The sequence below is a fragment of the Leucoraja erinacea genome, chromosome 20 (genome assembly GCF_028641065.1).
Source record: "Leucoraja erinacea ecotype New England chromosome 20, Leri_hhj_1, whole genome shotgun sequence".
NCBI classification, from domain to species: domain Eukaryota; kingdom Metazoa; phylum Chordata; class Chondrichthyes; order Rajiformes; family Rajidae; genus Leucoraja; species Leucoraja erinaceus.
In genome coordinates this window covers 36,124,182-36,140,716 of record NC_073396.1, presented here as the reverse complement: position 1 = coordinate 36,140,716, position 16,535 = coordinate 36,124,182, and the positions used below count along the sequence as shown (strand labels likewise).

Below are 16,535 nucleotides of genomic sequence, written 5' to 3'. Positions count from 1 at the left end.
TGCTTTATGTTAGTACAGGGAATTTTACCGAATATCTATTGAACTCACTCAGGTTTTGGGAACCGTGTAGAATTTGAAATTGGTCGCAATTAGTTGCAAGGAACAAGGCAAGACAGATGGATCAAATATCATAAGTTTATGTAGGTCGTTCGGCCAATCAAGTCTATTCCGCCATTCAATTATGACTGATCAATCTTTCCTTCTCAACCCCATTCTCCTGCCTTCTCCCCATAACCCCCGACACCCGTACTGATCAAGAATCTGTCAAACTCTGCATTAAAAATATCAATTGGCTTGGCCTCCATGGCCGTCTGTGGCAATGAGTTACACAGATTCACCACCCTCTGACTAAATAAATTCCTCCTCATCACCTTTCCAAAGGTACATCCTTTTATTCTGAAGCTGTGGCCTGTGATCCTAGACTCTCACACTAGTGGAAGAGTGGGAGAACATCGAGACGGATTATTCACAATTCCTTATACTTCTACTAAATCCAAATCAACTTAACTCCAAAGAACACCAACTTCAATTGGATAAGAAGGAAACTAGCCAGGGTAAAGAGGAACCAAAGGCCGACAGGGAAAAATGTAACAGAGCAACAAGTGGTCTTGAGGCATTTATTTTTTGAGGAAGAGGCTCGGCATGGCAGAAACATTAAAATGTGTATAATGTACATCAGGTAAATTCAAGCACCTGACATTACAAAAAGCTGAGAAAAGATATAAAGGAAAATATAATTAGCTTAATGAGAGAATAAAATGGAAGTTAACAAAAACAAACCCTAATATCTTATAAGGAAATTAAAAATAGGTGGCATGTGGTCGTGGGGAACTATCAGGGACAATTAAGAAGATAATATGTCAATAAGAATGGGGCAAGGCTAGAAGACTAGATTTAAGTACTTTGTGCCAGTACTTGAACAAGGTAATGCTGATTGGTATTACAGACTGTCGATTGAGAGCTGGCAGACTGTCGATTGAGAGCTGGCAGGCAGGATGTACTAAACAGACTGGCTATGCTTAGATTGAATGTCACCTGGTCCAGATGGCTGCATCTCAAACTGTTAATTCAGGATGGAGATACCAAAAAAGAGCTGACATTTTCCCAATTAGACGTAACTGTTAGAGGGAACCGATTAATGGTTTAATTTAATTGCCACAGCACCATTTGTAAAAGAATTTATGGCTGGTATGATCTCAGCCCCAATTTACTTTTCTACCTTATCTTAAAACCCTCAATATTTGTTAGTTCCAAAAAGATGAAAGAATGGATCGACTGGGCTTATATTCACTGGAATTTAGAAGGATGAGGGGATATCTTACAGAAACATAAAATTCTTAAGGGATTGGACAGGTTAAATGCAGGAAAAATGTTCCCTATGTTGGGGGAGTCCAGAACCAGGGGTCAGTTTAAGAATAAAGGCTAGGCCATTTAGGACTGAGATGAGGGAAAACCTCTTCACCCAGAGAGCTGTGAATCTGTGGAATTCTCTGCCACAGAAGGCAGTGGAGGCAAATTCAATGGATGTGTTCAAGATAATTAGATATAGCTCTTAGGGCTAACAGAATCAATGGATATATGGAGAAAGCAGGAACGGAGTACTGATTTTGGATGATCAACCATGATCACATTGAACAGCCGAATAGCCTAATCCTGCACCTATTTTCTATGTTTCTAAAATATTGAATGACCCACATGTCTCACACTGAGGCAGCCATGGATCTTGGTCATTAAACTTCACACATCTTTCTTCTGTCTTACAGGCAACCATTTGAATACTAATGTTCTCCTTTCCTCTCCTCCCCCCCCCCCCCCCCCCACCCCCCCACCTTCATTAGTTATAGACTCTCCTAGAAAGGGAAACATTTTCATACCAATTGTCATGTTTACAAGTTTCCATAAGATCTCCACAAATCACAAATAGAGTCCTAATCTACTCTTTACATTCAGAGAAATAGGGTCAGAGATACACACCACAATGGCTTAAAGGACCCATTTGCAAGTCTTGTGTAGGAAGGAACTGCAGATGCTGGTTTACACCAAAGATAGGCCCAAAATGCTGGAGTAACTCAATAGGTCTGGCAGCATTTCTGGAGAAAAAGAATAGGAAACATAGGTGATGTTTCGGGTCAAGACCCTTCCTCGGAAGCAGGGTCTCGGCCCGAAACATCACCTATTATTTTTCGCCAGAGATGCTGGCTGATCTGCTGAGGCATTGTGTCACTTACACCAATCTCTTTTTTTCTCTATCATCTCCACAAACTCCAACAGAATCTACCACTCATTACATACCTGGGGCAATTTGCAATGGCCCATTTACGTTTGGGACATGGGAGGAAAACAATATTAGAGGGAGAATGTGCAAACCCACTCAAGCATCCAAGATCAGGAAAAGACCTGACCTCTGGGATATTGAGGCGGGTTCTTTACTGGGTGCACAACTGCACTGTACTTTCCTACAGGACAACTACCTCACCACAGTTATCAATTCTGCAAGCCTTCTCTGCACCAATACCAAGAATAAAGAGATCATATCATACTCCAGATTTGGAGTCAGCAGAACCAGTGGAGCAAGGAATCTCTACTTTGGTACTCAATCTCCTTTGCAATGTATTATCAATATTAACTTAATTTTATATACGTGAATACCAACAACTCCCTTGAACACCAACGCATATGAATCTCACAACACCAGTGGTCTACTGTTTTTAATCCTACCTACCAAATTGGATAATCTTATTTCAAAATGTTAATTCTCCCGACTGCAGCTCAACTCCAGGCTGGGACAGTGAAAGGATTGTAACTGTTCACTGGATCAAGGATGAAATGTTGCCTTGGGTTTACAACTAACTATAGAAAACACAAGCTGCCAGAAGCAGGTACTATGAAAAGTCACTTGCACAGGTCCACAGATAGGAAAGGTTTTGAGGGATAAGGGGCAAACAAGTTGGATTAGCTTGGCTAGGCAACTTGATCAGCATGGACAAAATTGGGCAGTAGGGCCTGTTTCCATGCTGTGTAACTCTGGAAGTAAATGGAACCACAAACTTCTGATGTCAATGGGATGCATCCCAATTTGCGGAGGAATAGGTAGTGTCCTCCATAATGTTTGGGACAAAGACCCATCATTTATTTATTGGCCTCTGTACTCCACAATTTGAGATTTGTAATAGAAAAAAAAAATCACATGTGTTTAAAATGCACATTGTCAGATTTTATTAAAGGCCATTTTTATACATTTGGGTTTCATCATGTAGAAATTACAGCTGTGTTTATACATAGATCCCCATTTCAAGGCACCATAATGTTCTGGACACATGGCTTCACAGGCGTTTGTTATTGCTCAGGTGTGTTTAATTGCCTCCGAAATGCAGTATAAGAGAGCTCTCAGCACCTAGTGTTTCCTCCAGTCTTTCCATCACCTTTGGAAACTTTTATTGCTGTTTATCAACATGAGGACCAAAGTTGTGCCAAAGTCAAAGAAGCCATTATGGGACTGAGAAACAAGAATAAAACAGTTAGAAACATCAGGCAAACCTTAGGCTTACCAAAATCAACTGTTTGGAACATCATTAAGAAGAGAGCACTGGTGACCTTACTAAGCGGCAAAGGGACTGGCAGGCCAAGGAAGACCTCCACAGCTGATGACGGAAGGATTCTCTCCATAATAAAGAAAAATACCCAAACGCCTGTCCGAAAGACCAGAAACACTCTTCAGGACTCAGGCGTGGATTTGTCAATGACCACTGTCCGCAGAAAACTTCATGAACCGAAATACAGAGGCTACACTGCAAGATGCAAACCACTGGTTAGCCGCAAAAATAGAATGGCCAGGTTACAGTTTGCCAAGTAGTACTTTAAAGAGCATCCACAGTTCTGGAAAAAATGTATTGTGGACAGATGAGACAAAGATGAACATATCAGAGTGATGGCAAGAGCAAAGTATGGAGGAGAGAAGGAACTGCCCAAGATCCAAAGCATACCACCTCATCTGTGTAACACGGTGGTGGGGGTGTTAAGTCCCGAGCATGTATGGCTGCTGAAGGTACTGGCTCACTTATCTTTATTGAGATACACCTGCTGATGGTAGTTGCATAATGAATTCTGAAGTGTATAGACACATTCTATCTGCTCAAGTTCACACAAATGCCTCAAAACTCATTGGCCGGCAGTTCACTCTACTGCAAGACAATGATCCCAATCATACCGTTTAAAAAAAATGAGTTTTTCACTACTAAAAAATTGGTAAATTCTTTATTGGCTAAAACAAGCATGCTTTGATGGCTGCAATACAGGCCTGGCAGAGCATCACCAGAGAAGACACCCAGCAACTGGTGATGTCCATGAATCACAGACTTCAAGAATAAGGGGCAAGCCATTTTGAACAGAGATGAGGAAACAGTTCTTCACAGAGAGTTGCGAGTCAATAATTCTCTGCCTCAGAAGGCAGTGGAGGCTGGTTCTCTGGATACTTTCAAGAGAGCTAGATAGGGCTCTGAAAGATAGCGGAGTCAGGGGATATGGGGAGAAGGCAGGAACGGAGCATTGATTGTGGATGATCAGCTATGATCATATTGAATGGCGGTGCTGACTCGGTGCCGAATGGCCTACTCCTGCACCTATGGTCTATTGTCGAAGTCATTGCATGCAAAGGATATGCAACAAAATACTAAACACGACTACTTTCATTTACATGACATTGCTGTTTCCCCAAACATTATGGTGCCATGAAATGGGGAGGGAAAAACTATGTATAAACACTGCTGTAATTTCTACATGGCGAGACCGAAATGTATAAAAATGATACGATTTTGGTCTGATTTAATTTATAATCATTGTCTTCAATGAAGAGACAGAACACAATAGTTCACACCACAAACATCGCCACAGCGGCACTAAAGTTCCCCACTGTGAGGGATGGAACCAAAGTGTAGTCAACCTCCTCGCCAATGTTCACCCGTGGTCGGGGCCTCCCGAGCACCCCGTAGTTGCCGCTACAGGCGGCCCGATGTTTAGGCCCTCTCACCAGGAACCTCTCGTCGGCCACCTTCCACCGGAGTCCGCGGCTCCCGATGTCCACAGGCCGCGCTGGGCGGAGATTTGCACTGGCGACCCCCGGCAAAGGGTCCCAGGTCTCCGCGATGTTAAAGTCAGCGCCGCCCACGTTGGGAGCTCCGCGATGTTGGAGCAGCGGCCCAGCACTCCAAGCAGCGATCCCAGGAAGGCCCCGCGCGCTCCGTGATGTTTTCAGTGCCTCGCCACCGCAGCTGAAGCTCTGCACCGATCCCGGCAGGAAAGGCTGCGCCAATCCAGCTGGTAGGCCGTGAGGTGGTGGGGGTGGGGGCGAGGACGAGACTCGGATCATAGCCACATCCTCGCCAGGAAGCGATTGAAGGACGGTTTCCCCATTACCCTACCCGCTTCCCCCCACATAAAATACCGAAAGGAAAAAAAAAAAAACCACTCAACAAAACAAAATAAAAAAAGACAGCCTGACCGTGGGCGGGGACAGCTAGCAACAGCGCCACCGGATGTCCAGGATACAAAGTTTATTTTAAAGTACAATGTGGGGTTTGTGATGAGCTCAACTAGACTTAGTAAATGATAGCAGAAACAGATTGATTAAAAAGGGGGTTGAATAAACAAGGGATGAATTTGCAATCCTCTGTATTCTTAATCTATTCTCCAGTTGAGATTACTGACCATTCTCTTGGAAACATTAAAGAGCACCGACCGCCACACCACAGGGCTGTGTACTGAGCCCCATGCTCTACTCCCTCTTCACTCACGACTGTGCTCCTGCATTCGACACCAACACCATCACGAAGTTTGCAGACGACACAACAGTGATTGGGCTGATCACCAACGGTGATGAAACAAAATACAAGGCGGAGGTGCAGAACCTGGCGGACTGGTGCACACGTAACAACTTGTCACTAAACACCTCAAAGACAAAGGAGCTGATTATTGACTTCAGGAGGTCACATAATGGAGAATATGCCCCAATCTCCATTTACGGGGAAAGTGTGGAGAGAGTGTCCAGCTTTAAGTTTCTGGGCACTCACATTTCTGAAGACCTCACATGGTCCACCAACATCGCTGCACTGGTCAAGAAGGCACAGCAACGACTGTTCTTCCTGAGGACATTAAAAAAGACTGGTCTGCCCCAACAGCTGCTGACAACGTTCTACCGCTGCACCACATAGAGCATATTAACGTATGGCATCTCTGTGTGGTATCTCAGCTGCACGGATGCGGAGAGGAGAGCTCTTCAGCGCGTCGTCCACAGTGCACAGAGGATCATTGGGACAGAGCTACCAGCCTTGGAGGGCATCTACCACACACGGTGCCTCAGGAAGGCCGTCAGCATCCATAAAGACTCATCACACCCCTGTAACGGACTGTTCGAACTACTTCCCTCCGGCAGACGTTACAAGGCCTTCTACGCCCGTACCTCCAGACTCAGAAACAGCTTTATTCCAAGAGCTATAGCGGCTCTGAACCGGCCCTGCTGAGTGCCCCCAACCCTGGACTTTCTCCCTCGGATGGTCACGACACACAGCTTATTTATTTATTTTACTTTTCTTTTTCATTGGTTGGAGCTGCATACTAAATCTCATTGCACTGACGTGCAATGACAATAAAATATATTATTATTATTATTAATAATTCCTGCTGTTGGGGGAATAAACTAGTTTCTCATACTATCCACGTATTTGGCCAGTGCTTTCAAAGGATGGACAATCAGGATGGGTTAAATGGCTCCTTCTGTGCAATACTTCACAAATCATTACTCCAACACAAAAATCATCTCAACTACTTACTATCCCTTAATAGGGACAATCCTGCAATTGAAGTGGGAAGAATAACAGTAAACAGATGTCAGCACTAACAAATCTGATCAGCAATTGGGCATTGTGGCAGTTACCTGGGCTAGCTACCCAAGCCAAATCTTAATATATCTTGCCCACAATTGAATATGTTTAAAAAATATATATATATACAGTATTGCCATAGCATATGAATTTAGCTCAAATCCATTAGAGCATTAAAAGTACACCAGTAAAAGTCCGACTACAACTTTAAACTAAAGACTAGGCAAAAAACACACAGGACAAAGCAACAATTCAAACCTAAAAATATGATACACATTGTCAGAAACACTATAAATAAACCAATGCCTCCAGATATTGCTGTGGAATCTTTCCGTGCAAGTATTCAGCCCACATGCAAATTAGTCCTTTAAGTCAGCTACCCCAAATTCTCATCCTGGAAGTAAAACAAATGAGAGCTTTAATTCCAAAACTGATCTATTCCATATTAAATGTCATTTTCAGCTGACATTTAAGCAGTTTCAGACTGCTATTCATAGAGTTAGAGTCAAAGCACAGGAACAGACCCTTGGGGCCCAACGTGTCCATGCCTACCAAGTTACCTTCTCTAGCTAGTCCCGGTTGTTTGTATATGAAGGAACTGCAGATGCTGATTCACATCGAAGATAGACACAAACATGCTTGAGTAACAGGCAGCTTCCATGGATAGAAGGAATGCTATCCACAGATGCTGCCTGTACCATCGTGTTACTCCAGCATTTTGTATCCATTTGTTAGTATTCAGCCCACGTCCTCATAAACCTTCCCTGTCATGTACCTGAATAAATGCCTTTTAAATGTTGCACCTGTACCTAACTCTACCACTTACTCCAGCAGTTTGCTCCATGTATTCCACATGCGTGGGAAAAGTTACTGCTCAGTTCCATTTAAATCTTTCTCCTCTCCTTTAAATACACACCTTGATGTTAGACTCAACCCTGGAATAAAGAATGACCACTTTAATCTATGTGCCTCATGATTTTATATATCTCGGGCTCCAATTTCCTAGGGTGAAAACCCAAGCCTTATCCAGTCTCTCCTAATAACATAACCCCGCTAGTCCTGATAACATATTTGTGGATCTTTTCAGTACAATGACTGCTTGTGGTTTATATCAGCAATTTGGACAAGAATGTAAAATTAGTCATAGGTGGTGTCATAGATAATATTCAAAAATTACAGCAGGATCTCAATCAGATGGGCGAGTGGGCTGATGAATGGTTAATATAGTTTAATGCAGTTAAATGTGAGGTGTTTTGGGAAGTCAAACCAGGGCAGGACCTTCACATTGAATGATAGGGTCCTGGGGAGTGCTGTAGAGCAGTGGGATCGAGGAGTGCAGATACATAGTTCCCTGAAAGTGCCACCACAGGTAAATAGAGGTCTATTGCTACATTGGCCTTCATCAGTTAGGGTATTGAGTAAAGAAGTTGGGATGTTATGTTACAGTTGCACAAGACGTTGGTGAGGCAGCATTTGGAGTATTGTGTTCGGTTTTAGTCACCCACCTATAGGACAGCAGGGGATTTACAAGTATGTTACCAGGACTTGAGGGCCCCAGCTATTGAGAGAGGTTGGAATTTATTTGCCGGAGGGCAGGATGATGAGTAATCTTAGAGATACCCACCTGCTTAAAGAAGATCACCATCCCAGTACCGAAGAAAACCAAGACCTCATGCCTAAAAGATGGCATTGGCTTGTGGCTTTGACATCCACCATCATGAAACGTTGAGGGGCTAGATTTGGACTCATTAAATCCAGTCTACCCAGCGGCCTTGACCATTGCAGTTTGCCTACCACCATAACAGTTCCACGGATGATGCCATCACCCTACATTCATCCCTAGAACACCTGGATAAGAGAGACACGTACATCAGACTCCTATTCATAGACCACAGCTCTGCCTTTAATAACATTACACCATCCAAGCACCAAACTGTCGAGGCTCTGCAACTGGATCCTCGACTTCCTGACCCACAGACCCCAATCAGTGAGGATAGGGGACAAATCGTCCTCTACGATAATCCTCAACACTGGTGCTCTGCAGGGCTGCGTTCTCAGCCGCCTTCTTTACTCCTTGTACACCCACAACTGTGCAGCCATCTACAAATCTGATGCAATTTTCAAATTCACAGACAACACCACCATTGTGGGTCGGATACCAAATAATGATAAGTAGTACAGGAAAGAGACAACAACCTTGTGCTGGTGTCGAGACAACAACCTTTCTCTCAATGTCAGCAAGACAAAGAAGATAGTCATCGACTTCAGGAAGTGAAGTGGCACACACACCCCAGTGTGCATTGACACGCCACAGTAGAGATGATTGAAACGACAAATTCCAAGGAGTCAATATCACCAACAACTTCTCCTGGACTATCCATATCGAAGCAATGACCAAGAAAGCACACCAACGCTATGCCTTGATCAGACTTTGCCTTGCACTAAACGTTATTCCCTTATGTATCTATACACAGTAAATGGCTTGTTTGTAATCATGCATTTTCTTTCAGCTGACTGGTTTGCACGCAACAAAATCTTTTCACTATACCTCGGTACGCAGAGCAATAAGCTAAACCAACCAAACTAGAGGTGGACAGGATCACGAGGGGAATAGATTAGGGTAAATGCAGTCTTTTATCCACAGCAGGGGGAAAAGAAAAACAAAAAAACAGGGGACAGAGGTTTAAGGCAAGAAGGGAATGATTTAATAGGAACCAGATGGACAACATTTTCCATGCAAATGGTGGTGGGTTTATGGAATGAGCTGCCAGAGGAACTAGTTGAGGCAGGTGCTTATAACAACATTTAAAATACATTTGGAAATATATATAGAGGGATATGGGTCAAATGCCGACAGAACATCTTGGATAGCATGGGTATGTTGGGCAGAAGGGCCTGCTTCCATGCTCGATGATTCCAAGTGCAATCTCATTAACCTCTTGTACAGTTGCAACTTGTATGTCCCTCTGACCACTTAAAGCAGCACTGTCTGCCTGTGCTGCTGATTATGTATTCATACCTCTAGGTCTACAACACTCACTGTAAATGGCAGGGCCCAGAAGTCCTACCCACTTATAACTTACCAAACTGCAACACTTCAATATGCTTCTCTTTGGCCCGTTTTCCACTTTGATCTAGGCAAAGTTTAAGATTACACTATCTACCAGCCGACCAACTTATGCCTTCCACAAATTTACTTAATACATTCTCAAAAGGTGTTAAGATTAATGACAAACATTGGACCCAGCACATACCCATCAGGCCCTAATTAATCCTTTTCGTCCTGTCAAGATTTTCAATCAAATGGGATGTAATGTTAAAATTGTACAAGGCATTGGTGAGGCCAAATCTGGAGTATGGTGTACAATTTTGGGCGCCAAATTATAGGAAGGATGTCAACAAAATAGAGAGAGTACAGAGGAGATTTACTAGAATGTTGCCTGGGTTTCAGCAACTAAGTTACAGAGAAAGGTTGAACAAGTTAGGGCTTTATTCTTTGGAGCGCAGAAGGTTAAGGGGGGACCTGATAGAGGTCTTTAAAATGATGAGACCAACACCCACTAATTCTATCCTAGAGGGATAGACAGAGTTGATGTGGACAAGCTTTTCCCTTTGAGAATAGGGAAGATTCAAACAAGAGGACATGACTTCAGAATTAAGGGACAGAAGTTTAGGGGTAATATGAGGGGGAACTTCTTTACGCAGAGAGTGGTGGCGGTGTGGAATGAGCTCCCAGTGGAAGTGGTGGAGGCAGGTTCATTAGTATCATTTAAAAATAAAATGGATAGGCATATGGATGAGAAGGGAATGGAGGGTTATGGTACGAGTGCACGCAGGTGGGACTAAGGGGAAAATAATTTGTTCGGCATGGACTTGTAGGGCCGAGATGGCCTGTTTCCGTGCTGTAATTGTTATATGGTTATATGGTTAAATGAGACATGTTTCCTATGCACAATGCTGACCATCCAACAGAATGGAATAAATATTCCAATAGAATTTCCAAGTTTAAAAAAGTAATGCCCTATTGGCTGCCAATTTTCTTTTGATTCTCATATCTCTTGAGCAGTTTACTATCACACATTCTCAAAGCAATTGGGATCAGCTGTTTGTATCTAGTTTTAGTTTTAGAGATGCAGCATGGAAACGGGCCTTTTGGCACAGCAAATCTGTGCTGACCAACAACCACTAATTCTATCCTACACGCCAATGATAATTTACAGAAGCCAATTTACCTACAAGCGCTTGGAATGGGGGAGGAAAACCTGAGCACCCAGAGAAAACCCATGCACCCACAGAGAGAGCGTTTAAACTCTGTACAGACAGCACCCGTAGTCTGGATCGAACCTAGGTTTCTGGCATGGCAAGCAACAACTCTACCACTGCACTGCCCTAACTTATCTATTGCAAGATTTGCTGTTCATTCTGTACACACATATTTTAATTGACTTCAGTATAAATGGTATGAATGTTGATGAATTGGCAAAACTTTGCAAACAGTCACAATACATTGGAAAACTGAATTACATGGTACAATTTATTGTTTTGTTTTTTTAAATAATTCTCAGCATAGTCTTTACACTTCACAAAATATTCAAAGTATCAAACCCTAATAAAGTATCAAACCTGGAAGCAACCTATAGTTCATACATCAAATCCAGGCATCAAAGTTAATTTAACACGGAAGCAAATATACAATATCTACAATTTGTTTATGATGCAATATCCTTTCACATTGCCTGTAATAGCAGTTGACTTTAAATAATTTGCATTGACAGAGAAGCTATGAGATATTGGAGATGACTCAAATAGGAATGGTTTTCAAAATGCCTTAAACAGAATATTCCACATCATCATAACACTCAGTGTTTTGCATCCAAAACTTGTAACAATGAGTACATACAAACATGTCAAGATGCTTCACCTGAATAGTTCAGCTCTGGTGCCATCAAATTTATATCAGAACCAAAACATCCCATTTTTAATTGCATCGCCAAAAACATTGCATAAAATTACCAATAGATTCTTTAAAGAATATGGCATGTTTCAAGTGGTCAAATTACATAATTCCACAAGCAATGAACGATTACACTTTTCTAACAAGTTGCTTATGAACATAGGCCACACTGTGAAATAGTTAATATAAAGACATTAATTTATCAAGGAGCTAGGCTCTTCACCTCAATTAACATCGATCCCAAATCCCCTCCACCCTTACTTAATTGCCCCAAGAATGGCATAAAATCTACAACTGATTTTAAGAGTCACTGTGACCACAAGCAATAACAAGAGTGTAAACAGTGAAGCTTCCTAGCAAGGGCAACAGGGCCAATGAAACAGGCAGCCAGTGCCACAACATGGTGCAAACCATTTAATATAAAATGACCCATGAACAAAAAACAACTTGGTCCGACTTCAGAGTCAGGAAAGAAAGAAATACATCCTCAACTGCACACGATTGAACACCAGAGCAAAACATAAATGTCAGCTTCTTTGCTGTTTTAGAGAACTACATCAACCAATTCCTGCAGATATTCTGGATAATTCAACTTTTCAGCTTTTTCTATTTAACTCACCAAGGGATAAATTAGTGAAATATAAATCATTAAATTACTGCAGAATGAAGAAAATGTTCAATGTGATAAAAGTGCGTTGCAAAACTTGTAGATATTTGAAGGCCCACAGGAGTTCAAAAAGATTCTCTCATCACAAGCTCACAAATTTTTTTTAAAAAGGGCAGGTATTATTAAACATTTAAATACGTAATTTCAGGAAAAATGAGCTGCCACTGATCCGTGCGAAATGCCCAGACTTGCCCACAATCTAATGTTTGTGCAATATAGTCATAAATTTACTGAAGGCGAGGATAAGAGTTAAAGAACCAAGATATTCAATTAACCCTGCACTTAGTGCTGCGATTCTTACCCCAACTTTCCTAAGCAAGTCTCCCACTATGTTAAGTGCAGATATCCTGGCTGATGGAGTCAGAGGACTGCCAGTGTAACCATCTGGAAAAGATTAAACAAAGAGACAAATAATTAGGAGACATAATATTAACCAAATCATAGACTGATAAAGACTCATTGAGCATACCAAAGTGCTTTGAAACTTTAGTTTACAGGGAATAAGGCCATTTAAACATGAGGCTTGAGTTAATCCCCTCACCCAAAGATTGATCCTCAATTCATTACCACCCCACCAACTCTATTCTCTTTGGCATCTAACAATCGGAGTTTATCTCACATATATTAAATGGTTGAGAGTCCAAAGTCACCTTTATCAGATGATAACCTCTCTGCAACCGCAAGAGATGCAACACTTGTCCCTTTACCTCCCCCCTCGACTCCGTTCAAGGACCCAAGCAGTCGTTCCAGGTGCGACAGAGGTTTACCTGCATCTCCTCCAACCTCATCTATTGCATCCGCTGCTCTAGATGTCAGCAGATCTATGTCGGTGAGACCAAGCGGAGGTTGGGCGATCGTTTCGCCGAACACCTCCGCTCAGTCCGCAATAACCAAGCTGACCTCCCGGTGGCTCAGCACTTCAACTGCCCCACCCACTCAGTCTCTGACCTCTCTGTCCTGGGTCTCCTCCATGGCCACAGCGAACAGCACCTCATATTCCGCTTGGGGAGTCTGCATCCTGGGGGCATGAACATCGAATTCTCCCAATTTTGTTAGTCCTTGCTATCTCCTCCCCTTCCTCAGTCCCCCTGCTGTCTCCTCCCATCCCCCAGCCTTCTGGCTCCTCCTCCTTTTTCCTTTCTTCTCCCCGCCCCCCCCCACTCCCGATCAGTCTGAAGAAGGGTTTCAGCCCAAAACGTTGCCTATTTCCTTCGCTCCATAGATGCTGCTGCACCCGCTGAGTTTCTCCAGCTTTTTTGTGTACCTTCATCTTTATCAGAGATGGCCAAACTTTTCTGGGATGAAAGCTCTGCACACAAGGGTCTACAGCCAGCCTAATTCAGCTAATTATGCAATTGTGTGATTAACTAGTTTCAATGCGACCACATCAGATTCTAAACTCAAGTAAACATCTATTTACTTTTCTCATAAAAGGCAATTTCAAGCAGAGGAAATGACTTTATACTGCATTTCCTCCAAAAGGCAAGAACATTCAAGAAAGGAGACCAAAACATGCATCTTGCATCTGGTCTCTGGTCTCAAGCCTGGTACAACAGCAGCAAGAATTTCTTACTTGTACGCCAACTCCCATTTAATAACTTGTGATAAAAAGCTGCAGAACCATTTGCTTTACTCTTCCTAGCAGACAGTACCACCCATGTTGCTTCTGAACACCAATATATAAATTGTGCCTTGTTATGTAACTAAAATGAAAAACCCTTGTTTCCCCATTTTATGTTTCAGCTCATAGTCACTAAACCTGCTTATACATTTCTATGCAGCCTTTAGTTAATTTCCCACCTACATTATTTAATCAAACTTGGATACAGTACAATCAGCCCTTTCTTCCAAGCTACCAATGTAAATATATCACTGCATGAGTATCCAAAGTGCACCATTTAAACAGGTGTTTAAGGTTAACGGCCACCATTCTGCCCAATATAGTTTAGTAGTCTTTTGTCACCAACTGGATTTAAATCCAACTTTAAACAAGCCCACTGTAATTTTTTATTTTTTTTTTAAATATAAATAAAACTCGTGGAAATAGAAAATCATTCATTTTCCACACCTATCATATTTCTCACAAATCCTGCAAGATTAATTTCTTGTCATGATTCTCTTGACATATTTAATGACTGATAGAAACAAATGCCAAAACATCTCAGATCATTAAAACATCAATAAAAGTTTTGTAATTACCTTTTGTAATTAAGGAAGGTGTGTGGAACACACTGCTGGGTCCTTTGCAGAGGAATGGGGTTGAAGGTATTGTGGATGCTTGCAATGATGTATTTTCAGACTCCACGGAGGGTTTTCCGATCGATTCTGGTTTTTGCTGTACTGCCAATTCTTGTCTCAGATCTGGAAGGACATTTTTTTTTTTTTTTAAAGTGCTAAATGTTCTGACAAAACTCAAGCATGTAATTGCACATGTAAAATAAAATAAACATGCACCTCTTGCTTCATCTTTCAGTCTTTGTACAGAAACCAGAAGGTTTTCTTTTTCATCGAGTTCACTCTCCAGGAAGGCGTTTCTCTCAATTGCCTGGTTCAGGCGCTGCTCAAAGTCTTCCAGTGACATAATAGTCGCTCTAGTAGAATTATAAAGGTATATAGGATCAATAACTACAAGTACCAAATTTCACAAGACAACAAAGGTCCAAAAACAAAGGCAACGTTATGATTTTCTATTTAAAATGCAAGTACAACTGCAATAAAATTTAAAAATTGTACATTGCAAACACTATTACAATATAAATACTTCCTAATCGTCTCTTAAACCAATGCTTGTTAATTCACTATACAATTAGATTCTATATCATTGTTGAACTAGTATGGAATTTGTTTTTAAAAAGTGTGCGTAATAAAATGGTTCTTTAAAAATTCTCAATGTTGGTTACAAAATTCCATATGCTCACTTTGACAGTGAAAAATCTGTACATTAAAATATGTACTACAATAACTGTCAATATTTATTATTCCATACAAATAACAATTAATAACAAATGGCTGCGCAGTTCTCGGAAAAGTGAAAACCTGAAAGTATCTATTGTTAAATCACTGTCTGTATTTGACTACTTAACTTCAAGTAGGCATGGACCATTTTCTGTTTATCATATATGAAAGGCCCCCTACCTGGACACAGTCACTAAAGCTGCATGTTATTAGATGACTCTCAAACTAAAAAAGGTATTTTGGTCATAACTGTTCAAGAAATAAATGCTCATGAAAAGCTAAAGCTAGAAACCACACTTATTGTAAAAACAAATCACAGAACTCCTCGATTCCTTAATAATTGGTTAATAAACTTACTAAAAGTCATACCATCGAAATATTCTTAAACATTTGCATTCCTTCTGCTCAGTCTTTTTTTTGTTAAACAAACTTCCTGAAATTCCATATAAATACACCTAAACTCGTATCGTGAACAGGAACGCCATTTATTCCAACAGACCAGAAAGACAGAGGGAGATAAATATTAAGGCATTTATATATGAGTTATGAGCTTTGGAAGTTTAAATGTCTCATATTAAATTGTTAAACTTTTAAACTTTAATCAAATCATTTGCCAACGTTAAAGTATAAACGTTACTAGTTTAACACATAATAGTTCAAGGATTTTTATTTATTGGATGCATTCAAACATTTAACAGTTTAATTCACTGTGGACAAATCAGGAATCTTGGCTTTGGCAACAATCAAAGGCCTTTCTGCCTCTGAATTCTGTAGCAATAGGATTTGTGTATTGAATGCCCTGCAGTTCACTGTGACTTGGCCAACAGGAACCATTTCTGTGCAGCTGGTTTATACAGAAGATAGACACAAAATGCCAGAGTAACTCAGCAATTCAGGCAGCCTCTCTAGAGAAAAGGAATAAGTGACATTTCGGGTTGAGACCTTTCTTCAGACTGATGCATTTCCATGTTGTATTATGTCCACCCTATCCAGTCATTTGTTCAAGGACCATCATCCTCAATGGTATTCAAGAATGGAAGCCGGATTAAGATTACATAATTGTACCAGAGGTTAAGGCAGGTAC

At 41.4% G+C, this 16,535-nt stretch overlaps 1 protein-coding gene across 3 annotated transcripts in view; it reads right to left on the bottom strand.

The window, feature by feature from the left end:
* nde1 (nudE neurodevelopment protein 1) overlaps window positions 1–16,535 on the bottom strand; it is a 52,605-nt gene that overhangs the window by 7,123 nt on the left and 28,947 nt on the right. For all 3 annotated transcript variants that reach the window (XM_055651872.1, XM_055651873.1, XM_055651871.1), the window contains exons 5-7: window positions 14,951–15,087; window positions 14,696–14,857; window positions 12,798–12,880 (exon numbers count right to left, since the gene is read on the bottom strand). In XM_055651872.1, coding sequence (XP_055507847.1) covers window positions 12,798–12,880; window positions 14,696–14,857; window positions 14,951–15,087 — 382 coding nt within the window. The remainder of the gene's footprint in view (window positions 1–12,797; window positions 12,881–14,695; window positions 14,858–14,950; window positions 15,088–16,535) is intronic.